Below are 26619 nucleotides of genomic sequence, written 5' to 3'. Positions count from 1 at the left end.
TCCCCCAGGTGCACTGTGTCCAGTCCTGTCCCTCTGTGTCCCCCAGGTGCGCTGTGTCCAGTCCTGTCCCTCTGTGTCCCCCAGGTGCGCTGTGTCCAGCCCTGTCCCTCTGTGTCCCCCAGGTGCGCTGTGTCCAGTCCTGTCCCTCTGTGTCCCACAGGTGCGCTGTGTCCAGTCCTGTCCCTCTGTGTCCAGCTCTGTCCCTCTGTCCCCCAGGTGCACTGTGTCCAGTCCTGTCCCTCTGTGTCCCCCAGGTGCGCTGTGTCCAGCCCTGTCCCTCTGTGTCCCCCAGGTGCGCTGTGTCCAGCCCTGTCCCTCTGTCCCCCAGGTGCTCTGTGTCCAGCCCTGTCTCTCTGTGTCCAGCCCTGTCCCCCTGTGTCCAGCCCTGTCCCTCTGTCCTGCAGGTACGCTGTGTCCAGCCCTGTCCCTCTGTCCCCCAGGTGCCCTGTGTCCAGTCCTGTCCCTCTGTGTCCAGCTCTGTCCCTCTGTCCCCCAGGTGCGCTGTGTCCAGTCCTGTCTCTCTGTGTCCAGCCCTGTCCCCCAGGTGCTCTGTGTCCAGCCCTGTCCCTCTCTCCCCCAGGTGCGCTGTGTCCAGCCCTGTCCCTCTGTGTCCAGCCCTGTCCCCCTGTGTCCAGCCCTGTCCCTCTGTCCCCCAGGTACTCTGTGTCCAGCCCTGTCTCTCTGTCCCCCAGGTGCGCTGTGTCCAGCCCTGTCTCTCTGTCCCCCAGGTGCGCTGTGTCCAGTCCTGTCCCTCTGTGTCCCCCTGGTGCGCTGTGTCCAGCCCTGTCCCTCTGTGTCCCCCAGGTGTGCTGTGTCCAGCCCTGTCCCTCTGTGTCCCCCAGGTGCGCTGTGTCCCCCAGGTGCGCTGTGTCCAGTCCTGTTCCTCTGTGTCCAGCCCTGTCCCTCTGTGTCCCCCAGGTGCGCTGTGTCCAGTCCTGTCCCTCTGTGTCCCCCAGGTGCGCTGTGTCCAGTCCTGTCCCTCTGTGTCCAGCTCTGTCCCTCTGTCCCCCAGGTGCGCTGTGTCCAGCCCTGTCCCTCTGTGTCCCCTAGGTGCGCTGTGTCCAGCCCTGTCCCTCTGTGTCCCCCAGGTGCGCTGTGTCCAATCCTGTCCCTCTGTGTCCCACAGGTGCGCTGTGTCCAGTCCTGTCCCTCTGTGTCCAGCTCTGTCCCTCTGTCCCCCAGGTGCACTGTGTCCAGTCCTGTCCCTCTGTGTCCCCCAGGTGCGCTGTGTCCAGTCCTGTCCCTCTGTGTCCCCCAGGTGCGCTGTGTCCAGCCCTGTCCCTCTGTCCCCCAGGTGCTCTGTGTCCAGCCCTGTCCCCCTGTGTCCAGCCCTGTCCCTCTGTCCTGCAGGTACGCTGTGTCCAGCCCTGTCCCTCTGTCCCCCAGGTGCCCTGTGTCCAGTCCTGTCCCTCTGTGTCCAGCTCTGTCCCTCTGTCCCCCAGGTGCGCTGTGTCCAGTCCTGTCTCTCTGTGTCCAGCCCTGTCCCCCAGGTGCTCTGTGTCCAGCCCTGTCCCTCTCTCCCCCAGGTGCGCTGTGTCCAGCCCTGTCCCTCTGTGTCCAGCCCTGTCCCCCTGTGTCCAGCCCTGTCCCTCTGTCCCCCAGGTACTCTGTGTCCAGCCCTGTCCCTCTGTCCCCCAGGTGCGCTGTGTCCAGCCCTGTCCCTCTGTGTCCAGCCCTGTCTCTCTGTCCCCCAGGTGCGCTGTGTCCAGTCCTGTCCCTCTGTGTCCCCCAGGTGCGCTGTGTCCAGTCCTGTCCCTCTGTGTCCCCCAAGTGCGCTGTGTCCAGCCCTGTCCCTCTCTGTCCCCCAGGTACGCTGTGTCCAGTCCTGTCTCTCTGTGCCCAGCCCTGTCCCTCTGTCCCCCAGGTGCGCTGTGTCCAGCCCTGTCCCTCTGTCCCCCAGGTGTACTGTGTCCAGTCCTGTCCCTCTGTGTCCCCCAGGTGCGCTGTGTCCAGCCCTGTCCCTCTGTCCCCCAGGTGCGCTGTGTCCAGCCCTGTCCCTCTGTGTCCAGCCCTGTCCCTCTGTCCCCCAGGTGCGCTGTGTCCAGTCCTGTCCCTCTGTGTCCCCCAGGTGCGCTGTGTCCAGCCCTGTCCCTCTGTCCCCCAGGTGCGCTGTGTCCAGCCCTGTCCCTCTGTGTCCAGCCCTGTCCCTCTGTCCCCCAGGTGCGCTGTGTCCAGCCCTGTCCCTCTGTCCCCCAGGTGCGCTGTAATAACCGCTATGCCCAGGGCGTGCGGGTCTTCAGCCGGGTGCAGTGCCAGTTCAAGCCCGGCCTGCTGCACCAGTGGGACCCGGAGCCTCTCGGCCTGGCGGTGGCACTGGACGACCTGCTGGACCCCAGCGCCCGGACCGTCACCGTGCCGCTGGGCGGGCGGCGGGGCGCCATCGTGCGCTGCCAGTTCTCCTTCGCCGACAGCTGGCTGCTCATCAGCGAGATCGCCTTCCAGTCGGGTACGAGACTCTGAGGGGCAGAGGGGTCGAGGGGCGGGGCAGAGGGGTCGAGGGGCGGGGCAGAGGGATGATATAGAGGAGCAGTGCTGAGGTGGAGAAGATGAGGGGCAGAGGGATGATATAGAGGAGCAGTGCTGAGGTGGAGAAGATGAGGGGCAGAGGGGTGATATAGAGGAGCAGTGCAGAGGTGGAGAAGATGAGGGGCAGAGGGATGATATAGAGGAGCAGTGCTGAGGTGGAGAAGATGAGGGGCAGAGGGGTCGAGGGGCGGGGCAGAGGGATGATATAGAGGAGCAGTGCTGAGGTGGAGAAGATGAGGGGCAGAGGGATGATATAGAGGAGCAGTGCTGAGGTGGAGAAGATGAGGGGCAGAGGGGTCGAGGGGCAGGGCAGAGGAATGATATAGAGGAGCAGTGCTGAGGTGGAGAAGATGAGGGGCAGAGGGATGATATAGAGGAGCAGTGCTGAGGTGGAGAAGATGAGGGGCAGAGGGGTGATATAGAGGAGCAGTGCTGAGGTGGAGAAGATGAGGGGCAGAGGGATGATATAGAGGAGCAGTGCTGAGGTGGAGAAGATGAGGGGCAGAGGGATGATATAGAGGAGCAGTGCTGAGGTGGAGAAGATGAGGGGCAGAGGGATGATATAGAGGAGCAGTGCTGAGGTGGAGAAGATGAGGGGCAGAGGGGTCGAGGGGCGGGGCAGAGGGATGATATAGAGGAGCAGTGCTGAGGTGGAGAAGATGAGGGGCAGAGGGATGATATAGAGGAGCAGTGCTGAGGTGGAGAAGATGAGGGGCAGAGGGATGATATAGAGGAGCAGTGCTGAGGTGGAGAAGATGAGGGGCAGAGGGATGATATAGAGGAGCAGTACTGAGGTGGAGAAGATGAGGGGCAGAGGGGTCGAGGGGCGGGGCAGAGGGATGATATAGAGGAGCAGTGCTGAGGTGGAGAAGATGAGGGGCAGAGGGATGATATAGAGGAGCAGTGCTGAGGTGGAGAAGATGAGGGGCAGAGGGATGATATAGAGGAGCAGTGCTGAGGTGGAGAAGATGAGGGGCAGAGGGATGATATAGAGGAGCAGTGCTGAGGTGGAGAAGATGAGGGGCAGAGGGATGATATAGAAGAGCAGCGCTGAGGTGGAGAAGATGAGGGGCAGAGGGATGATATAGAGGAGCAGTGCTGAGGTGGAGAAGATGAGGGGCAGAGGGGTGATATAGAGGAGCAGTGCTGAGGTGGAGAAGATGAGGGGCAGAGGGATGATATAGAGGAGCAGTGCTGAGGTGGAGAAGATGAGGGGCAGAGGGATGATATAGAGGAGCAGTGCTGAGGTGGAGAAGATGAGGGGCAGAGGTATGATATAGAGGAGCAGTGCTGAGGTGGAGAAGACGAGGGGCAGTGGGGTGATATAGAGGAGCAGTGCTGAGGTGGAGAAGATGAGGGGCAGAGGGGTGATATAGAGGAGCTGTGCTGAGGTGGAGAAGATGAGGGGCAGAGGGGTCGAGGGGCGGGGCAGAGGGATGATATAGAGGAGCAGTGCTGAGGTGGAGAAGATGAGGGGCAGAGGGATGATATAGAGGAGCAGTGCTGAGGTGGAGAAGATGAGGGGCAGAGGGGTGATATAGAGGAGCAGTGCTGAGGTGGAGAAGATGAGGGGCAGAGGGATGATATAGAGGAGCAGTGCTGAGGTGGAGAAGATGAGGGGCAGAGGGGTGATATAGAGGAGCTGTGCTGAGGTGGAGAAGATGAGGGGCAGAGGGATGATATAGAGGAGCAGTGCTGAGGTGGAGAAGATGAGGGGCAGAGGGATGATATAGAGGAGCAGTGCTGAGGTGGAGAAGATGAGGGGCAGAGGGATGATATAGAGGAGCAGTGCTGAGGTGGAGAAGATGAGGGGCAGTGGGGTGATATAGAGGAGCAGTGCTGAGGTGGAGAAGATGAGGGGCAGAGGGGTCGAGGGGCGGGGCAGAGGGATGATATAGAGGAGCAGTGCTGAGGTGGAGAAGATGAGGGGCAGAGGGGTGATATAGAGGAGCAGTGCTGAGGTGGAGAAGATGAGGGGCAGAGGGGTCGAGGGGCGGGGCAGAGGGATGATATAGAGGAGCAGCGCTGAGGTGGAGAAGATGAGGGGCAGAGGGGTCGAGGGGCGGGGCAGAGGGATGATATAGAGGAGCAGCGCTGAGGTGGAGAAGATGAGGGGCAGAGGGGTCGAGGGGCGGGGCAGAGGGATGATATAGAGGAGCAGTGCTGAGGTGGAGAAGATGAGGGGCAGAGGGATGATATAGAGGAGCAGTGCTGAGGTGGAGAAGATGAGGGGCAGAGGGATGATATAGAGGAGCAGTGCTGAGGTGGAGAAGATGAGGGGCAGAGGGATGATATAGAGGAGCAGTGCTGAGGTGGAGAAGATGAGGGGCAGAGGGGTTGAGGGGCGGGGCAGAGGGATGATATAGAGGAGCAGTGCAGAGGTGGAGAAGATGAGGGGCAGAGGGATGATATAGAGGAGCAGTGCTGAGGTGGAGAAGATGAGGGGCAGAGGGATGATATAGAGGAGCAGTGCTGAGGTGGAGAAGATGAGGGGCAGAGGGATGATATAGAGGAGCAGTGCTGAGGTGGAGAAGATGAGGGGCAGAGGGATGATATAGAGGAGCAGTGCTGAGGTGGAGAAGATGAGGGGCAGAGGGGTGATATAGAGGAGCAGTGCTGAGGTGGAGAAGATGAGGGGCAGAGGGATGATATAGAGGAGCAGTGCTGAGGTGGAGAAGATGAGGGGCAGAGGGGTCGAGGGGCGGGGCAGAGGGGTGATATAGAGGAGCAGTGCTGAGGTGGAGAAGATGAGGGGCAGAGGGGTCGAGGGGCGGGGCAGAGGGATGATATAGAGGAGCAGTGCTGAGGTGGAGAAGATGAGGGGCAGAGGGATGATATAGAGGAGCAGTGCTGAGGTGGAGAAGATGAGGGGCAGAGGGGTCGAGGGGCGGGGCAGAGGGGTGATATAGAGGAGCAGTGCTGAGGTGGAGAAGATGAGGGGCAGAGGGATGATATAGAGGAGCAGTGCTGAGGTGGAGAAGATGAGGGGCAGAGGGGTCGAGGGGCGGGGCAGAGGGATGATATAGAGGAGCAGTGCTGAGGTGGAGAAGATGAGGGGCAGAGGGATGATATAGAGGAGCAGTGCTGAGGTGGAGAAGATGAGGGGCAGTGGGGTGATATAGAGGAGCAGTGCTGAGGTGGAGAAGATGAGGGGCAGAGGGGTGATATAGAGGAGCAGTGCTGAGGTGGAGAAGATGAGGGGCAGAGGGGTGATATAGAGGAGCAGTGCTGAGGTGGAGAAGATGAGGGGCAGAGGGATGATATAGAGGAGCAGTGCTGAGGTGGAGAAGATGAGGGGCAGAGGGATGATATAGAGGAGCAGTGCTGAGGTGGAGAAGATGAGGGGCAGAGGGGTGATATAGAGGAGCAGTGCTGAGGTGGAGAAGATGAGGGGCAGTGGGGTGATATAGAGGAGCAGTGCTGAGGTGGAGAAGATGAGGGGCAGAGGGATGATATAGAGGAGCAGTGCTGAGGTGGAGAAGATGAGGGGCAGAGGGAAGATATAGAGGAGCAGTGCTGAGGTGGAGAAGATGAGGGGCAGTGGGGTGATATAGAGGAGCAGTGCTGAGGTGGAGAAGATGAGGGGCAGTGGGGTGATATAGAGGAGCAGTGCTGAGGTGGAGAAGATGAGGGGCAGAGGGGTCGAGGGGCGGGGCAGAGGGATGATATAGAGGAGCAGTGCTGAGGTGGAGAAGATGAGGGGCAGTGGGGTGATATAGAGGAGCAGTGCTGAGGTGGAGAAGATGAGGGGCAGAGGGATGATATAGAGGAGCAGTGCTGAGGTGGAGAAGATGAGGGGGCAGAGGGATGATATAGAGGAGCAGTGCTGAGGTGGAGAAGATGAGGGGCAGAGGGATGATATAGAGGAGCAGTGCTGAGGTGGAGAAGATGAGGGCAGAGGGATGATATAGAGGAGCAGTGCTGAGGTGGAGAAGATGAGGGGCAGAGGGATGATATAGAGGAGCAGTGCTGAGGTGGAGAAGATGAGGGGCAGAGGGGTCGAGGGGCGGGGCAGAGGGATGATATAGAGGAGCAGTGCTGAGGTGGGAGAGATGAGGGGCAGAGGGGTCGAGGGGCGGGGAAAAGGGATGATATAGAGGAGCAGTGCTGAGGTGGAGAAGATGAGGGGCAGAGGGGTCGAGGGGCGGGGCAGAGGTATGATATAGAGGAGCAGTGCTGAGGTGGAGAAGATGAGGGGCAGAGGGTGATATAGAGGAGCAGTGCTGAGGTGGAGAAGATGAGGGGCAGAGGGATGATATAGAGGAGCAGTGCTGAGGTGGAGAAGATGAGGGGCAGAGGGATGATATAGAGGAGCAGTGCTGAGGTGGAGAAGATGAGGGGCAGAGGGATGATATAGAGGAGCAGTGCTGAGGTGGAGAAGATGAGGGGCAGAGGGATGATATAGAGGAGCAGTGCTGAGGTGGAGAAGATGAGGGGCAGAGGGGTCGAGGGGCGGGGCAGAGGGATGATATAGAGGAGCAGCGCTGAGGTGGAGAAGATGAGGGGCAGAGGGGTCGAGGGGCGGGGCAGAGGGATGATATAGAGGAGCAGTGCTGAGGTGGAGAAGATGAGGGGCAGAGGGATGATATAGAGGAGCAGTGCTGAGGTGGAGAAGATGAGGGGCAGAGGGGTCGAGGGGCAGGGCAGAGGAATGATATAGAGGAGCAGTACTGAGGTGGAGAAGATGAGGGGCAGAGGGGTCGAGGGGCGGGGCAGAAGGATGATATAGAGGAGCAGTGCTGAGGTGGAGAAGATGAGGGGCAGAGGGGTCGAGGCGCAGGGCAGAGGAATGATATAGAGGAGCAGTACTGAGGTGGAGAAGATGAGGGGCAGAGGGGTCGAGGGGCGGGGCAGAAGGATGATATAGAGGAGCAGTACTGAGGTGGAGAAGATGAGGGGCAGAGGGGTCGAGGGGCGGGGCAGAGGGATGAAATAGAGGAGCAGTGCTGAGGTGGAGAAGATGAGGGGCAGAGGGATGATATAGAGGAGCAGTGCTGAGGTGGAGAAGATGAGGGGCAGAGGGATGATATAGAGGAGCAGTGCTGAGGTGGAGAAGATGAGGGGCAGAGGGGTCGAGGGGCAGGGCAGAGGAATGATATAGAGGAGCAGTACTGAGGTGGAGAAGATGAGGGGCAGAGGGGTCGAGGGGCGGGGCAGAAGGATGATATAGAGGAGCAGTGCTGAGGTGGGGATGATAAGGGGCAGAGGGGTGATATAGAGGAGCAGTGCTGAGGTGGAGAAGATGAGGGGCAGAGGGGTCGAGGGGCGGGGCAGAGGGGTGATATAGAGGAGCAGTGCTGAGTTGGAGAAGATGAGGGGCAGAGGGGTCGAGGGGCGGGGCAGAGGGGTGATATAGAGGAGCAGTGCTGAGGTGGAGAAGATGAGGGGCAGAGGGGTCGAGGGGCGGGGCAGAGGGATGATATAGAGGAGCAGTGCTGAGGTGGAGAAGATTAGGGGCAGAGGGATGATATAGAGGAGCAGTGCTGAGGTGGAGAAGATGAGGGGCAGAGGGATGATATAGAGGAGCAGTGCTGAGGTGGAGAAGATGAGGGGCAGAGGGGTGATATACAGGAGCAGCGCTGAGGTGGAGAAGATGAGGGGCAGAGGGGTCGAGGGGCGGGGCAGAGGGATGATATAGAGGAGCAGTGCTGAGGTGGAGAAGATGAGGGGCAGAGGGATGATATAGAGGAGCAGTGCTGAGGTGGAGAAGATGAGGGGCAGAGGGGTGATATAGAGGAGCAGTGCTGAGGTGGAGAAGATGAGGGGCAGAGGGATGATATAGAGGAGCAGTGCTGAGGTGGAGAAGATGAGGGGCAGAGGGGTGATATAGAGGAGCAGTGCTGAGGTGGAGAAGATGAGGGGCAGAGGGGTGATATAGAGGAGCAGTGCTGAGGTGGAGAAGATGAGGGGCAGAGGGGTGATATAGAGGAGCAGTGCTGAGGTGGAGAAGATGAGGGGCAGAGGGATGATATAGAGGAGCAGTGCTGAGGTGGAGAAGATGAGGGGCAGAGGGATGATATAGAGGAGCAGTGCTGAGGTGGAGAAGATGAGGGGCAGAGGGATGATATAGAGGAGCAGTGCTGAGGTGGAGAAGATGAGGGGCAGAGGGATGATATAGAGGAGCAGTGCTGAGGTGGAGAAGATGAGGGGCAGAGGGATGATATAGAGGAGCAGTGCTGAGGTGGAGAAGATGAGGGGCAGAGGGATGATATAGAGGAGCAGTGCTGAGGTGGAGAAGATGAGGGGCAGAGGGGTCGAGGGGCGGGGCAGAGGGATGATATAGAGGAGCTGTGCTGAGGTGGAGAAGATGAGGGGCAGAGGGGTGATATAGAGGAGCAGTGCTGAGGTGGAGAAGATGAGGGGCAGAGGGATGAAAGAGGAGCAGCGCTGAGGTGGAGAAGATGAGGGGCAGAGGGATGATATAGAGGAGCAGTGCTGAGGTGGAGAAGATGAGGGGCAGAGGGATGATATACAGGAGCAGCGCTGAGGTGGAGAAGATGAGGGGCAGAGGGGTCGACGGGCGGGGCAGAGGGATGATATAGAGGAGCTGTGCTGAGGTGGAGAAGATGAGGGGCAGAGGGATGATATAGAGGAGCAGTGCTGAGGTGGAGAAGATGAGGGGCAGAGGCGTCGAGGGGCGGGGCAGAGGGATGATATAGAGGAGCAGTGCTGAGGTGGAGAAGATGAGGGGCAGAGGGATGATATAGAGGAGCAGTGCTGAGGTGGAGAAGATGAGGGGCAGAGGGATGATATAGAGGAGCAGTGCTGAGGTGGAGAAGATGAGGGGCAGAGGGATGATATAGAGGAGCAGTGCTGAGGTGGAGAAGATGAGGGGCAGAGGGATGATATAGAGGAGCAGTGCTGAGGTGGAGAAGATGAGGGGCAGAGGGATGATATAGAGGAGCAGTGCTGAGGTGGAGAAGATGAGGGGCAGTGGGGTGATATAGAGGAGCAGTGCTGAGGTGGAGAAGATGAGGGGCAGAGGGGTCGAGGGGCGGGGCAGAGGGATGATATAGAGGAGCAGTGCTGAGGTGGAGAAGATGAGGGGCAGAGGGGTGATATAGAGGAGCAGTGCTGAGGTGGAGAAGATGAGGGGCAGAGGGGTCGAGGGGCGGGGCAGAGGGATGATATAGAGGAGCAGTGCTGAGGTGGAGAAGATGAGGGGCAGAGGGGTGATATAGAGGAGCAGTGCTGAGGTGGAGAAGATGAGGGGCAGAGGGGTCGAGGGGCGGGGCAGAGGGATGATATAGAGGAGCAGCGCTGAGGTGGAGAAGATGAGGGGTCGAGGGGCGGGGCAGAGGGATGATATAGAGGAGCAGCGCTGAGGTGGAGAAGATGAGGGGCAGAGGGGTCGAGGGGCGGGGCAGAGGGATGATATAGAGGAGCAGTGCTGAGGTGGAGAAGATGAGGGGCAGAGGGATGATATAGAGGAGCAGTGCTGAGGTGGAGAAGATGAGGGGCAGAGGGGTGATATAGAGGAGCAGTGCTGAGGTGGAGAAGATGAGGGGCAGAGGGATGATATAGAGGAGCAGTGCTGAGGTGGAGAAGATGAGGGGCAGAGGGGTCGAGGGGCGGGGCAGAGGGGTGATATAGAGGAGCAGTGCTGAGGTGGAGAAGATGAGGGGCAGAGGGGTCGAGGGGCGGGGCAGAGGGATGATATAGAGGAGCAGTGCTGAGGTGGAGAAGATGAGGGGCAGAGGGATGATATAGAGGAGCAGTGCTGAGGTGGAGAAGATGAGGGGCAGAGGGGTCGAGGGGCGGGGCAGAGGGGTGATATAGAGGAGCAGTGCTGAGGTGGAGAAGATGAGGGGCAGAGGGATGATATAGAGGAGCAGTGCTGAGGTGGAGAAGATGAGGGGCAGAGGGATGATATAGAGGAGCAGTGCTGAGGTGGAGAAGATGAGGGGCAGAGGGATGATATAGAGGAGCAGTGCTGAGGTGGAGAAGATGAGGGGCAGAGGGATGATATAGAGGAGCAGCGCTGAGGTGGAGAAGATGAGGGGCAGAGGGGTCGAGGGGCGGGGCAGAGGGATGATATAGAGGAGCAGTGCTGAGGTGGAGAAGATGAGGGGCAGAGGGATGATATAGAGGAGCAGTGCTGAGGTGGAGAAGATGAGGGGCAGAGGGATGATATAGAGGAGCAGTGCTGAGGTGGAGAAGATGAGGGGCAGAGGGATGATATAGAGGAGCAGTGCTGAGGTGGAGAAGATGAGGGGCAGAGGGATGATATAGAGGAGCAGCGCTGAGGTGGAGAAGATGAGGGGCAGAGGGGTCGAGGGGCGGGGCAGAGGGATGATATAGAGGAGCAGTGCTGAGGTGGAGAAGATGAGGGGCAGAGGGATGATATAGAGGAGCAGTGCTGAGGTGGAGAAGATGAGGGGCAGTGGGGTGATATAGAGGAGCAGTGCTGAGGTGGAGAAGATGAGGGGCAGAGGGGTGATATAGAGGAGCAGTGCTGAGGTGGAGAAGATGAGGGGCAGAGGGGTGATATAGAGGAGCAGTGCTGAGGTGGAGAAGATGAGGGGCAGAGGGGTGATATAGAGGAGCAGTGCTGAGGTGGAGAAGATGAGGGGCAGAGGGATGATATAGAGGAGCAGTGCTGAGGTGGAGAAGATGAGGGGCAGAGGGATGATATAGAGGAGCAGTGCTGAGGTGGAGAAGATGAGGGGCAGAGGGATGATATAGAGGAGCAGTGCTGAGGTGGAGAAGATGAGGGGCAGAGGCGTCGAGGGGCGGGGCAGAGGGATGATATAGAGGAGCAGTGCTGAGGTGGAGAAGATGAGGGGCAGAGGGGTGATATAGAGGAGCAGTGCTGAGGTGGAGAAGATGAGGGGCAGTGGGGTGATATAGAGGAGCAGTGCTGAGGTGGAGAAGATGAGGGGCAGAGGGATGATATAGAGGAGCAGTGCTGAGGTGGAGAAGATGAGGGGCAGAGGGATGATATAGAGGAGCAGTGCTGAGGTGGAGAAGATGAGGGGCAGAGGGGTGATATACAGGAGCAGCGCTGAGGTGGAGAAGATGAGGGGCAGAGGGGTCGAGGGGCGGGGCAGAGGGATGATATAGAGGAGCAGTGCTGAGGTGGAGAAGATGAGGGGCAGAGGGATGATATAGAGGAGCAGTGCTGAGGTGGAGAAGATGAGGGGCAGAGGGGTGATATAGAGGAGCAGTGCTGAGGTGGAGAAGATGAGGGGCAGAGGGATGATATAGAGGAGCAGTGCTGAGGTGGAGAAGATGAGGGGCAGAGGGGTGATATAGAGGAGCAGTGCTGAGGTGGAGAAGATGAGGGGCAGAGGGGTGATATAGAGGAGCAGTGCTGAGGTGGAGAAGATGAGGGGCAGAGGGGTGATATAGAGGAGCAGTGCTGAGGTGGAGAAGATGAGGGGCAGAGGGATGATATAGAGGAGCAGTGCTGAGGTGGAGAAGATGAGGGGCAGAGGGATGATATAGAGGAGCAGTGCTGAGGTGAAGAAGATGAGGGGCAGAGGGATGATATAGAGGAGCAGTGCTGAGGTGGAGAAGATGAGGGGCAGAGGGATGATATAGAGGAGCAGTGCTGAGGTGGAGAAGATGAGGGGCAGAGGGATGATATAGAGGAGCAGTGCTGAGGTGGAGAAGATGAGGGGCAGAGGGATGATATAGAGGAGCAGTGCTGAGGTGGAGAAGATGAGGGGCAGAGGGGTGATATAGAGGAGCAGTGCTGAGGTGGAGAAGATGAGGGGCAGAGGGATGATATAGAGGAGCAGTGCTGAGGTGGAGAAGATGAGGGGCAGAGGGGTCGAGGGGCGGGGCAGAGGGGTGATATAGAGGAGCAGTGCTGAGGTGGAGAAGATGAGGGGCAGAGGGATGAAAGAGGAGCAGCGCTGAGGTGGAGAAGATGAGGGGCAGAGGGATGATATAGAGGAGCAGTGCTGAGGTGGAGAAGATGAGGGGCAGAGGGATGATATAGAGGAGCAGTGCTGAGGTGGAGAAGATGAGGGGCAGAGGGGTGATATAGAGGAGCAGTGCTGAGGTGGAGAAGATGAGGGGCAGAGGGATGATATACAGGAGCAGCGCTGAGGTGGAGAAGATGAGGGGCAGAGGGATGATATACAGGAGCAGCGCTGAGGTGGAGAAGATGAGGGGCGGGGCAGAGGGGTCGACGGGCGGGGCAGAGGGATGATATAGAGGAGCTGTGCTGAGGTGGAGAAGATGAGGGGCAGAGGGATGATATAGAGGAGCAGTGCTGAGGTGGAGAAGATGAGGGGCAGAGGCGTCGAGGGGCGGGGCAGAGGGATGATATAGAGGAGCAGTGCTGAGGTGGAGAAGATGAGGGGCAGAGGGATGATATAGAGGAGCAGTGCTGAGGTGGAGAAGATGAGGGGCAGAGGGGTGATATAGAGGAGCAGTGCTGAGGTGGAGAAGATGAGGGGCAGAGGGATGATATAGAGGAGCAGTGCTGAGGTGGAGAAGATGAGGGGCAGAGGGATGATATAGAGGAGCAGTGCTGAGGTGGAGAAGATGAGGGGCAGAGGGATGATATAGAGGAGCAGTGCTGAGGTGGAGAAGATGAGGGGCAGAGGGATGATATAGAGGAGCAGTGCTGAGGTGGAGAAGATGAGGGGCAGAGGAATGATATAGAGGAGCAGTGCTGAGGTGGAGAAGATGAGGGGCAGTGGGGTGATATAGAGGAGCAGTGCTGAGGTGGAGAAGATGAGGGGCAGAGGGGTGATATAGAGGAGCTGTGCTGAGGTGGAGAAGATGAGGGGCAGAGGGATGATATAGAGGAGCAGTGCTGAGGTGGAGAAGATGAGGGGCAGAGGGATGATATAGAGGAGCAGTGCTGAGGTGGAGAAGATGAGGGGCAGAGGGATGATATAGAGGAGCAGTGCTGAGGTGGAGAAGATGAGGGGCAGTGGGGTGATATAGAGGAGCAGTGCTGAGGTGGAGAAGATGAGGGGCAGAGGGGTCGAGGGGCGGGGCAGAGGGATGATATAGAGGAGCAGCGCTGAGGTGGAGAAGATGAGGGGCAGAGGGGTCGAGGGGCGGGGCAGAGGGATGATATAGAGGAGCAGCGCTGAGGTGGAGAAGATGAGGGGCAGAGGGGTCGAGGGGCGGGGCAGAGGGATGATATAGAGGAGCAGTGCTGAGGTGGAGAAGATGAGGGGCAGAGGGATGATATAGAGGAGCAGTGCTGAGGTGGAGAAGATGAGGGGCAGAGGGGTGATATAGAGGAGCAGTGCTGAGGTGGAGAAGATGAGGGGCAGAGGGATGATATAGAGGAGCAGTGCTGAGGTGGAGAAGATGAGGGGCAGAGGGGTCGAGGGGCGGGGCAGAGGGGTGATATAGAGGAGCAGTGCTGAGGTGGAGAAGATGAGGGGCAGAGGGGTCGAGGGGCGGGGCAGAGGGATGATATAGAGGAGCAGTGCTGAGGTGGAGAAGATGAGGGGCAGAGGGATGATATAGAGGAGCAGTGCTGAGGTGGAGAAGATGAGGGGCAGAGGGGTGATATAGAGGAGCAGTGCTGAGGTGGAGAAGATGAGGGGCAGAGGGATGATATAGAGGAGCAGTGCTGAGGTGGAGAAGATGAGGGGCAGAGGGATGATATAGAGGAGCAGTGCTGAGGTGGAGAAGATGAGGGGCAGAGGGATGATATAGAGGAGCAGTGCTGAGGTGGAGAAGATGAGGGGCAGAGGGGTCGAGGGGCGGGGCAGAGGGATGATATAGAGGAGCAGTGCTGAGGTGGAGAAGATGAGGGGCAGAGGGATGATATAGAGGAGCAGTGCTGAGGTGGAGAAGATGAGGGGCAGTGGGGTGATATAGAGGAGCAGTGCTGAGCTGGAGAAGATGAGGGGCAGAGGGGTCGAGGGGCAGGGCAGAGGAATGATATAGAGGAGCAGTACTGAGGTGGAGAAGATGAGGGGCAGAGGGGTCGAGGGGCGGGGCAGAAGGATGATATAGAGGAGCAGTACTGAGGTGGAGAAGATGAGGGGCAGAGGGGTCGAGGGGCGGGGCAGAGGGATGATATAGAGGAGCAGTGCTGAGGTGGAGAAGATGAGGGGCAGAGGGATGATATAGAGGAGCAGTGCTGAGGTGGAGAAGATGAGGGGCAGAGGGATGATATAGAGGAGCAGTGCTGAGGTGGAGAAGATGAGGGGCAGAGGGGTCGAGGGGCAGGGCAGAGGAATGATATAGAGGAGCAGTACTGAGGTGGAGAAGATGAGGGGCAGAGGGGTCGAGGGGCGGGGCAGAAGGATGATATAGAGGAGCAGTGCTGAGGTGGGGATGATAAGGGGCAGAGGGGTGATATAGAGGAGCTGTGCTGAGGTGGAGAAGATGAGGGGCAGAGGGATGATATAGAGGAGCAGTGCTGAGGTGGAGAAGATGAGGGGCAGTGGGGTGATATAGAGGAGCAGTGCTGAGGTGGAGAAGATGAGGGGCAGAGGGGTGATATAGAGGAGCTGTGCTGAGGTGGAGAAGATGAGGGGCAGAGGGATGATATAGAGGAGCAGTGCTGAGGTGGAGAAGATGAGGGGCAGAGGGATGATATAGAGGAGCAGTGCTGAGGTGGAGAAGATGAGGGGCAGAGGGATGATATAGAGGAGCAGTGCTGAGGTGGAGAAGATGAGGGGCAGTGGGGTGATATAGAGGAGCAGTGCTGAGGTGGAGAAGATGAGGGGCAGAGGGGTCGAGGGGCGGGGCAGAGGGATGATATAGAGGAGCAGTGCTGAGGTGGAGAAGATGAGGGGCAGAGGGGTGATATAGAGGAGCAGTGCTGAGGTGGAGAAGATGAGGGGCAGAGGGGTCGAGGGGCGGGGCAGAGGGATGATATAGAGGAGCAGCGCTGAGGTGGAGAAGATGAGGGGCAGAGGGGTCGAGGGGCGGGGCAGAGGGATGATATAGAGGAGCAGCGCTGAGGTGGAGAAGATGAGGGGCAGAGGGGTCGAGGGGCGGGGCAGAGGGATGATATAGAGGAGCAGTGCTGAGGTGGAGAAGATGAGGGGCAGAGGGATGATATAGAGGAGCAGTGCTGAGGTGGAGAAGATGAGGGGCAGAGGGGTGATATAGAGGAGCAGTGCTGAGGTGGAGAAGATGAGGGGCAGAGGGATGATATAGAGGAGCAGTGCTGAGGTGGAGAAGATGAGGGGCAGAGGGGTCGAGGGGCGGGGCAGAGGGGTGATATAGAGGAGCAGTGCTGAGGTGGAGAAGATGAGGGGCAGAGGGGTCGAGGGGCGGGGCAGAGGGATGATATAGAGGAGCAGTGCTGAGGTGGAGAAGATGAGGGGCAGAGGGATGATAGAGGAGCAGTGCTGAGGTGGAGAAGATGAGGGGCAGAGGGGTCGAGGGGCGGGGCAGAGGGGTGATATAGAGGAGCAGTGCTGAGGTGGAGAAGATGAGGGGCAGAGGGATGATATAGAGGAGCAGTGCTGAGGTGGAGAAGATGAGGGGCAGAGGGATGATATAGAGGAGCAGTGCTGAGGTGGAGAAGATGAGGGGCAGAGGGATGATATAGAGGAGCAGTGCTGAGGTGGAGAAGATGAGGGGCAGAGGGGTCGAGGGGCGGGGCAGAGGGATGATATAGAGGAGCAGTGCTGAGGTGGAGAAGATGAGGGGCAGAGGGATGATATAGAGGAGCAGTGCTGAGGTGGAGAAGATGAGGGGCAGTGGGGTGATATAGAGGAGCAGTGCTGAGGTGGAGAAGATGAGGGGCAGAGGGGTCGAGGGGCAGGGCAGAGGAATGATATAGAGGAGCAGTACTGAGGTGGAGAAGATGAGGGCAGAGGGGTCGAGGGGCGGGGCAGAAGGATGATATAGAGGAGCAGTACTGAGGTGGAGAAGATGAGGGGCAGAGGGGTCGAGGGGCGGGGCAGAGGGATGATATAGAGGAGCAGTGCTGAGGTGGAGAAGATGAGGGGCAGAGGGATGATATAGAGGAGCAGTGCTGAGGTGGAGAAGATGAGGGGCAGAGGGATGATATAGAGGAGCAGTGCTGAGGTGGAGAAGATGAGGGGCAGAGGGATGATATAGAGGAGCAGTGCTGAGGTGGAGAAGATGAGGGGCAGAGGGATGATATAGAGGAGCAGTGCTGAGGTGGAGAAGATGAGGGCAGAGGGGTCGAGGGGCAGGGCAGAGGAATGATATAGAGGAGCAGTACTGAGGTGGAGAAGATGAGGGGCAGAGGGGTCGAGGGGCGGGGCAGAAGGATGATATAGAGGAGCAGTGCTGAGGTGGAGAAGATGAGGGGCAGAGGGATGATATAGAGGAGCAGTGCTGAGGTGGAGAAGATGAGGGGCAGAGGGGTCGAGGGGCGGGGCAGAGGGGTGATATAGAGGAGCAGTGCTGAGGTGGAGAAGATGAGGGGCAGAGGGATGATATAGAGGAGCAGTGCTGAGGTGGAGAAGATGAGGGGCAGAGGGATGATATAGAGGAGCAGTGCTGAGGTGGAGAAGATGAGGGGCAGAGGGATGATATAGAGGAGCAGTGCTGAGGTGGAGAAGATGAGGGGCAGAGGGGTCGAGGGGCGGGGCAGAGGGATGATATAGAGGAGCAGTGCTGAGGTGGAGAAGATGAGGGGCAGAGGGATGATATAGAGGAGCAGTGCTGAGGTGGAGAAGATGAGGGGCAGTGGGGTGATATAGAGGAGCAGTGCTGAGGTGGAGAAGATGAGGGGCAGAGGGGTCGAGGGGCAGGGCAGAGGAATGATATAGAGGAGCAGTACTGAGGTGGAGAAGATGAGGGGCAGAGGGTCGAGGGGCGGGGCAGAAGGATGATATAGAGGAGCAGTACTGAGGTGGAGAAGATGAGGGGCAGAGGGGTCGAGGGGCGGGGCAGAGGGATGATATAGAGGAGCAGTGCTGAGGTGGAGAAGATGAGGGGCAGAGGGATGATATAGAGGAGCAGTGCTGAGGTGGAGAAGATGAGGGGCAGAGGGATGATATAGAGGAGCAGTGCTGAGGTGGAGAAGATGAGGGGCAGAGGGGTCGAGGGGCAGGGCAGAGGAATGATATAGAGGAGCAGTACTGAGGTGGAGAAGATGAGGGGCAGAGGGGTCGAGGGGCGGGGCAGAAGGATGATATAGAGGAGCAGTGCTGAGGTGGGAGATGATAAGGGGCAGAGGGGTGATATAGAGGAGCAGTGCTGAGGTGGAGAAGATGAGGGGCAGAGGGATGATATAGAGGAGCAGTGCTGAGGTGGAGAAGATGAGGGGCAGAGGGGTGATATAGAGGAGCAGTGCTGAGGTGGAGAAGATGAGGGGCAGAGGGGTGATATAGAGGAGCTGTGCTGAGGTGGAGAAGATGAGGGGCAGAGGGATGATATAGAGGAGCAGTGCTGAGGTGGAGAAGATGAGGGGCAGAGGGATGATATAGAGGAGCAGTGCTGAGGTGGAGAAGATGAGGGGCAGAGGGATGATATAGAGGAGCAGTGCTGAGGTGGAGAAGATGAGGGGCAGTGGGTGATATAGAGGAGCAGTGCTGAGGTGGAGAAGATGAGGGGCAGAGGGGTCGAGGGGCGGGGCAGAGGGATGATATAGAGGAGCAGTGCTGAGGTGGAGAAGATGAGGGGCAGAGGGGTGATATAGAGGAGCAGTGCTGAGGTGGAGAAGATGAGGGGCAGAGGGGTCGAGGGGCGGGGCAGAGGGATGATATAGAGGAGCAGCGCTGAGGTGGAGAAGATGAGGGGCAGAGGGGTCGAGGGGCGGGGCAGAGGGATGATATAGAGGAGCAGCGCTGAGGTGGAGAAGATGAGGGGCAGAGGGGTCGAGGGGCGGGGCAGAGGGATGATATAGAGGAGCAGTGCTGAGGTGGAAAAGATGAGGGGCAGAGGGATGATATAGAGGAGCAGTGCTGAGGTGGAGAAGATGAGGGGCAGAGGGGTGATATAGAGGAGCAGTGCTGAGGTGGAGAAGATGAGGGGCAGAGGGATGATATAGAGGAGCAGTGCTGAGGTGGAGAAGATGAGGGGCAGAGGGGTCGAGGGGCGGGGCAGAGGGGTGATATAGAGGAGCAGTGCTGAGGTGGAGAAGATGAGGGGCAGAGGGGTCGAGGGGCGGGGCAGAGGGATGATATAGAGGAGCAGTGCTGAGGTGGAGAAGATGAGGGGCAGAGGGATGATATAGAGGAGCAGTGCTGAGGTGGAGAAGATGAGGGCAGAGGGGTCGAGGGGCGGGGGCAGAGGGGTGATATAGAGGAGCAGTGCTGAGGTGGAGAAGATGAGGGGCAGAGGGATGATATAGAGGAGCAGTGCTGAGGTGGAGAAGATGAGGGGCAGAGGGATGATATAGAGGAGCAGTGCTGAGGTGGAGAAGATGAGGGGCAGAGGGATGATATAGAGGAGCAGTGCTGAGGTGGAGAAGATGAGGGGCAGAGGGGTCGAGGGGCGGGGCAGAGGGATGATATAGAGGAGCAGTGCTGAGGTGGAGAAGATGAGGGGCAGAGGGATGATATAGAGGAGCAGTGCTGAGGTGGAGAAGATGAGGGGCAGTGGGATGATATAGAGGAGCAGTGCTGAGGTGGAGAAGATGAGGGGCAGAGGGGTCGAGGGGCAGGGCAGAGGAATGATATAGAGGAGCAGTACTGAGGTGGAGAAGATGAGGGGCAGAGGGGTCGAGGGGCGGGGCAGAAGGATGATATAGAGGAGCAGTACTGAGGTGGAGAAGATGAGGGGCAGAGGGGTCGAGGGGCGGGGCAGAGGGATGATATAGAGGAGCAGTGCTGAGGTGGAGAAGATGAGGGGCAGAGGGATGATATAGAGGAGCAGTGCTGAGGTGGAGAAGATGAGGGGCAGAGGGATGATATAGAGGAGCAGTGCTGAGGTGGAGAAGATGAGGGGCAGAGGGGTCGAGGGGCAGGGCAGAGGAATGATATAGAGGAGCAGTACTGAGGTGGAGAAGATGAGGGGCAGAGGGGTCGAGGGCGGGCAGAAGGATGATATAGAGGAGCAGTGCTGAGGTGGGGATGATAAGGGGCAGAGGGGTGATATAGAGGAGCAGTGCTGAGGTGGAGAAGATGAGGGGCAGAGGGGTCGAGGGGCGGGGCAGAGGGGTGATATAGAGGAGCAGTGCTGAGGTGGAGAAGATGAGGGGCAGAGGGGTCGAGGGGCGGGGCAGAGGGGTGATATAGAGGAGCAGTGCTGAGGTGGAGAAGATGAGGGGCAGAGGGGTCGAGGGGCGGGGCAGAGGGATGATATAGAGGAGCAGTGCTGAGGTGGAGAAGATGAGGGGCAGGGATGATATAGAGGAGCAGTGCTGAGGTGGAGAAGATGAGGGGCAGAGGGATGATATAGAGGAGCAGTGCTGAGGTGGAGAAGATGAGGGGCAGAGGGGTGATATACAGGAGCATGTTGTGTAGCTGAGGTGGAGAAGATGAGGGGCAGAGGGATGATATAGAGGAGCAGTGCTGAGGTGGAGAAGATGAGGGGCAGAGGGATGATATAGAGGAGCAGTGCTGAGGTGGAGAAGATGAGGGGCAGAGGGGTGATATAGAGGAGCAGTGCTGAGGTGGAGAAGATGAGGGGCAGAGGGGTCGAGGGGCGGGGCAGAGGGGTGATATAGAGGAGCAGTGCTGAGGTGGAGAAGATGAGGGGCAGAGGGATGATATAGAGGAGCAGTGCTGAGGTGGAGAAGATGAGGGGCAGAGGGGTGATATAGAGGAGAAGTGCTGAGGTGGAGAAGATGAGGGGCAGAGGGATGATATAGAGGAGCAGTGCTGAGGTGGAGAAGATGAGGGGCAGAGGGGTGATATAGAGGAGCAGTGCTGAGGTGGAGAAGATGAGGGGCAGAGGGATGATATAGAGGAGCAGTGCTGAGGTGGAGAAGATGAGGGCAGAGGGATGATATAGAGGAGCAGTGCTGAGGTGGAGAAGATGAGGGGCAGAGGGATGATATAGAGGAGCAGTGCTGAGGTGGAGAAGATGAGGGGCAGAGGATGATATAGAGGAGCAGTGCTGAGGTGGAGAAGATGAGGGGCAGAGGGATGATATAGAGGAGCAGTGCTGAGGTGGAGAAGATGAGGGGCAGAGGGATGATATAGAGGAGCAGTGCTGAGGTGGAGAAGATGAGGGGCAGAGGGGTGATATAGAGGAGCAGTGCTGAGGTGGAGAAGATGAGGGGCAGAGGGATGATATAGAGGAGCAGTGCTGAGGTGGAGAAGATGAGGGGCAGAGGGATGATATAGAGGAGCAGTGCTGAGGTGGAGAAGATGAGGGGCAGAGGGATGATATAGAGGAGCAGTGCTGAGGTGGAGAAGATGAGGGGCAGAGGGATGATATAGAGGAGCAGTGCTGAGGTGGAGAAGATGAGGGGCAGAGGGATGATATAGAGGAGCAGTGCTGAGGGTGGAGAAGATGAGGGGCAGAGGGGTCGAGGGCCGGGGCAGAGGGGTGATATAGAGGAGCAGTGCTGAGGTGGAGAAGATGAGGGGCAGAGGGGTGATATAGAGGAGCAGTGCTGAGGTGGAGAAGATGAGGGGCAGAGGGATGAAAGAGGAGCAGCGCTGAGGTGGAGAAGATGAGGGGCAGAGGGGTGATATAGAGGAGCAGTGCTGAGGTGGAGAAGATGAGGGGCAGAGGGATGATATACAGGAGCAGCGCTGAGGTGGAGAAGATGAGGGGCAGAGGGGTCGACGGGCGGGGCAGAGGGATGATATAGAGGAGCTGTGCTGAGGTGGAGAAGATGAGGGGCAGAGGGATGATATAGAGGAGCAGTGCTGAGGTGGAGAAGATGAGGGGCAGAGGCGTCGAGGGGCGGGGCAGAGGGATGATATAGAGGAGCAGTGCTGAGGTGGAGAAGATGAGGGGCAGAGGGATGATATAGAGGAGCAGTGCTGAGGTGGAGAAGATGAGGGGCAGAGGGATGATATAGAGGAGCAGTGCTGAGGTGGAGAAGATGAGGGGCAGAGGGATGATATAGAGGAGCAGTGCTGAGGTGGAGAAGATGAGGGGCAGAGGGATGATATAGAGGAGCAGTGCTGAGGTGGAGAAGATGAGGGGCAGAGGTATGATATAGAGGAGCAGTGCTGAGGTGGAGAAGATGAGGGGCAGTGGGGTGATATAGAGGAGCAGTGCTGAGGTGGAGAAGATGAGGGCAGAGGGGTGATATAGAGGAGCAGTGCTGAGGTGGAGAAGATGAGGGGCAGAGGGATGATATAGAGGAGCAGTGCTGAGGTGGAGAAGATGAGGGGCAGAGGGATGATATAGAGGAGCAGTGCTGAGGTGGAGAAGATGAGGGGCAGAGGGATGATATAGAGGAGCAGTGCTGAGGTGGAGAAGATGAGGGGCAGAGGGGTGATATAGAGGAGCAGTGCTGAGGTGGAGAAGATGAGGGGCAGAGGGGTCGAGGGGCGGGGCAGAGGGATGATATAGAGGAGCAGTGCTGAGGTGGAGAAGATGAGGGGCAGAGGGGTGATATAGAGGAGCAGTGCTGAGGTGGAGAAGATGAGGGGCAGAGGGGTCGAGGGGCGGGGCAGAGGGATGATATAGAGGAGCAGTGCTGAGGTGGAGAAGATGAGGGGCAGAGGGGTGATATAGAGGAGCAGTGCTGAGGTGGAGAAGATGAGGGGCAGAGGGGTCGAGGGGCGGGGCAGAGGGATGATATAGAGGAGCAGCGCTGAGGTGGAGAAGATGAGGGGAGGGCGGGGCAGAGGGATGATATAGAGGAGCAGTGCTGAGGTGGAGAAGATGAGGGGCAGAGGGGTCGAGGGGCGGGGCAGAGGGATGATATAGAGGAGCAGTGCTGAGGTGGAGAAGATGAGGGGCAGAGGGATGATATAGAGGAGCAGTGCTGAGGTGGAGAAGATGAGGGGCAGAGGGGTGATATAGAGGAGCAGTGCTGAGGTGGAGAAGATGAGGGGCAGAGGGATGATATAGAGGAGCAGTGCTGAGGTGGAGAAGATGAGGGGCAGAGGGGTCGAGGGGCGGGGCAGAGGGGTGATATAGAGGAGCAGTGCTGAGGTGGAGAAGATGAGGGGCAGAGGGGTCGAGGGGCGGGGCAGAGGGATGATATAGAGGAGCAGTGCTGAGGTGGAGAAGATGAGGGGCAGAGGGATGATATAGAGGAGCAGTGCTGAGGTGGAGAAGATGAGGGGCAGAGCAGAGGGGTCGAGGGGCGGGGCAGAGGGGTGATATAGAGGAGCAGTGCTGAGGTGGAGAAGATGAGGGGCAGAGGGATGATATAGAGGAGCAGTGCTGAGGTGGAGAAGATGAGGGGCAGAGGGATGATATAGAGGAGCAGTGCTGAGGTGGAGAAGATGAGGGGCAGAGGGATGATATAGAGGAGCAGTGCTGAGGTGGAGAAGATGAGGGGCAGAGGGATGATATAGAGGAGCAGCGCTGAGGTGGAGAAGATGAGGGGCAGAGGGGTCGAGGGGCGGGGCAGAGGGATGATATAGAGGAGCAGTGCTGAGGTGGAGAAGATGAGGGGCAGAGGGATGATATAGAGGAGCAGTGCTGAGGTGGAGAAGATGAGGGGCAGAGGGATGATATAGAGGAGCAGTGCTGAGGTGGAGAAGATGAGGGGCAGAGGGATGATATAGAGGAGCAGTGCTGAGGTGGAGAAGATGAGGGGCAGAGGGATGATATAGAGGAGCAGCGCTGAGGTGGAGAAGATGAGGGGCAGAGGGGTCGAGGGGCGGGGCAGAGGGATGATATAGAGGAGCAGTGCTGAGGTGGAGAAGATGAGGGGCAGAGGGATGATATAGAGGAGCAGTGCTGAGGTGGAGAAGATGAGGGGCAGTGGGGTGATATAGAGGAGCAGTGCTGAGGTGGAGAAGATGAGGGGCAGAGGGGTGATATAGAGGAGCAGTGCTGAGGTGGAGAAGATGAGGGGCAGAGGGGTGATATAGAGGAGCAGTGCTGAGGTGGAGAAGATGAGGGGCAGAGGGGTGATATAGAGGAGCAGTGCTGAGGTGGAGAAGATGAGGGGCAGAGGGATGATATAGAGGAGCAGTGCTGAGGTGGAGAAGATGAGGGGCAGAGGGATGATATAGAGGAGCAGTGCTGAGGTGGAGAAGATGAGGGGCAGAGGGATGATATAGAGGAGCAGTGCTGAGGTGGAGAAGATGAGGGGCAGAGGCGTCGAGGGGCGGGGCAGAGGGATGATATAGAGGAGCAGTGCTGAGGTGGAGAAGATGAGGGGCAGAGGGGTGATATAGAGGAGCAGTGCTGAGGTGGAGAAGATGAGGGGCAGTGGGGTGATATAGAGGAGCAGTGCTGAGGTGGAGAAGATGAGGGGCAGAGGGATGATATAGAGGAGCAGTGCTGAGGTGGAGAAGATGAGGGGCAGAGGGATGATATAGAGGAGCAGTGCTGAGGTGGAGAAGATGAGGGGCAGAGGGGTGATATACAGGAGCAGCGCTGAGGTGGAGAAGATGAGGGGCAGAGGGGTCGAGGGGCGGGGCAGAGGGATGATATAGAGGAGCAGTGCTGAGGTGGAGAAGATGAGGGGCAGAGGGATGATATAGAGGAGCAGTGCTGAGGTGGAGAAGATGAGGGGCAGAGGGGTGATATAGAGGAGCAGTGCTGAGGTGGAGAAGATGAGGGGCAGAGGGATGATATAGAGGAGCAGTGCTGAGGTGGAGAAGATGAGGGGCAGAGGGGTGATATAGAGGAGCAGTGCTGAGGTGGAGAAGATGAGGGGCAGAGGGGTGATATAGAGGAGCAGTGCTGAGGTGGAGAAGATGAGGGGCAGAGGGGTGATATAGAGGAGCAGTGCTGAGGTGGAGAAGATGAGGGGCAGAGGGATGATATAGAGGAGCAGTGCTGAGGTGGAGAAGATGAGGGGCAGAGGGATGATATAGAGGAGCAGTGCTGAGGTGAAGAAGATGAGGGGCAGAGGGATGATATAGAGGAGCAGTGCTGAGGTGGAGAAGATGAGGGGCAGAGGGATGATATAGAGGAGCAGTGCTGAGGTGGAGAAGATGAGGGGCAGAGGGATGATATAGAGGAGCAGTGCTGAGGTGGAGAAGATGAGGGGCAGAGGGATGATATAGAGGTGCAGTGCTGAGGTGGAGAAGATGAGGGGCAGAGGGGTGATATAGAGGAGCAGTGCTGAGGTGGAGAAGATGAGGGGCAGAGGGATGATATAGAGGAGCAGTGCTGAGGTGGAGAAGATGAGGGGCAGAGGGATGATATAGAGGAGCAGTGCTGAGGTGGAGAAGATGAGGGGCAGAGGGGTCGAGGGGCGGGGCAGAGGGGTGATATAGAGGAGCAGTGCTGAGGTGGAGAAGATGAGGGGCAGAGGGGTGATATAGAGGAGCAGTGCTGAGGTGGAGAAGATGAGGGGCAGAGGGATGAAAGAGGAGCAGCGCTGAGGTGGAGAAGATGAGGGGCAGAGGGATGATATAGAGGAGCAGTGCTGAGGTGGAGAAGATGAGGGGCAGAGGGGTGATATAGAGGAGCAGTGCTGAGGTGGAGAAGATGAGGGGCAGAGGGATGATATAGAGGAGCAGTGCTGAGGTGGAGAAGATGAGGGGCAGAGGGATGATATAGAGGAGCAGTGCTGAGGTGGAGAAGATGAGGGGCAGAGGGATGATATAGAGGAGCAGTGCTGAGGTGGAGAAGATGAGGGGCAGAGGGATGATATAGAGGAGCAGTGCTGAGGTGGAGAAGATGAGGGGCAGAGGTATGATATAGAGGAGCAGTGCTGAGGTGGAGAAGATGAGGGGCAGTGGGGTGATATAGAGGAGCAGTGCTGAGGTGGAGAAGATGAGGGGCAGAGGGATGATATAGAGGAGCAGTGCTGAGGTGGAGAAGATGAGGGGCAGAGGGATGATATAGAGGAGCAGTGCTGAGGTGGAGAAGATGAGGGGCAGTGGGGTGATATAGAGGAGCAGTGCTGAGGTGGAGAAGATGAGGGGCAGAGGGGTCGAGGGGCGGGGCAGAGGGATGATATAGAGGAGCAGTGCTGAGGTGGAGAAGATGAGGGGCAGAGGGGTGATATAGAGGAGCAGTGCTGAGGTGGAGAAGATGAGGGGCAGAGGGGTCGAGGGGCGGGGCAGAGGGATGATATAGAGGAGCAGCGCTGAGGTGGAGAAGATGAGGGGCAGAGGGGTCGAGGGGCGGGGCAGAGGGATGATATAGAGGAGCAGCGCTGAGGTGGAGAAGATGAGGGGCAGAGGGGTCGAGGGGCGGGGCAGAGGGATGATATAGAGGAGCAGTGCTGAGGTGGAGAAGATGAGGGGCAGAGGGATGATATAGAGGAGCAGTGCTGAGGTGGAGAAGATGAGGGGCAGAGGGGTGATATAGAGGAGCAGTGCTGAGGTGGAGAAGATGAGGGGCAGAGGGATGATATAGAGGAGCAGTGCTGAGGTGGAGAAGATGAGGGGCAGAGGGGTCGAGGGGCGGGGCAGAGGGGTGATATAGAGGAGCAGTGCTGAGGTGGAGAAGATGAGGGGCAGAGGGGTCGAGGGGCGGGGCAGAGGGATGATATAGAGGAGCAGTGCTGAGGTGGAGAAGATGAGGGGCAGAGGGATGATATAGAGGAGCAGTGCTGAGGTGGAGAAGATGAGGGGAAGAGGGGTCGAGGGGCGGGGCAGAGGGGTGATATAGAGGAGCAGTGCTGAGGTGGAGAAGATGAGGGGCAGAGGGATGATATAGAGGAGCAGTGCTGAGGTGGAGAAGATGAGGGGCAGAGGGATGATATAGAGGAGCAGTGCTGAGGTGGAGAAGATGAGGGGCAGAGGGATGATATAGAGGAGCAGTGCTGAGGTGGAGAAGATGAGGGGCAGAGGGGTCGAGGGGCGGGGCAGAGGGATGATATAGAGGAGCAGTGCTGAGGTGGAGAAGATGAGGGGCAGAGGGATGATATAGAGGAGCAGTGCTGAGGTGGAGAAGATGAGGGGCAGTGGGGTGATATAGAGGAGCAGTGCTGAGGTGGAGAAGATGAGGGGCAGAGGGGTGATATAGAGGAGCAGTGCTGAGGTGGAGAAGATGAGGGGCAGAGGGGTGATATAGAGGAGCAGTGCTGAGGTGGAGAAGATGAGGGGCAGAGGGGTGATATAGAGGAGCAGTGCTGAGGTGGAGAAGATGAGGGGCAGAGGGATGATATAGAGGAGCAGTGCTGAGGTGGAGAAGATGAGGGGCAGAGGGATGATATAGAGGAGCAGTGCTGAGGTGGAGAAGATG

The 26619-nt window shown here is 58.2% G+C and overlaps 1 protein-coding gene across 7 annotated transcripts in view; it reads left to right on the top strand.

The window, feature by feature from the left end:
- The window catches only part of ddr1 (discoidin domain receptor tyrosine kinase 1), a 69708-nt gene that overhangs the window by 20953 nt on the left and 22136 nt on the right, over positions 1–26619 (top strand). For all 7 annotated transcript variants that reach the window (XM_069199078.1, XM_069199075.1, XM_069199077.1 and 4 more), the window contains one exon: positions 2197–2446. In XM_069199078.1, the coding sequence (XP_069055179.1) occupies positions 2197–2446 (250 nt within the window). The remainder of the gene's footprint in view (positions 1–2196; positions 2447–26619) is intronic.

The sequence above is a fragment of the Lepisosteus oculatus genome, chromosome 14 (assembly GCF_040954835.1).
Source record: "Lepisosteus oculatus isolate fLepOcu1 chromosome 14, fLepOcu1.hap2, whole genome shotgun sequence".
In the NCBI taxonomy this organism is placed as follows: Eukaryota; Metazoa; Chordata; class Actinopteri; order Semionotiformes; family Lepisosteidae; genus Lepisosteus; species Lepisosteus oculatus.
The sequence above is the reverse complement of the archived record's forward strand: the minus strand, read 5'-3'. Positions and strand labels throughout refer to the sequence as shown.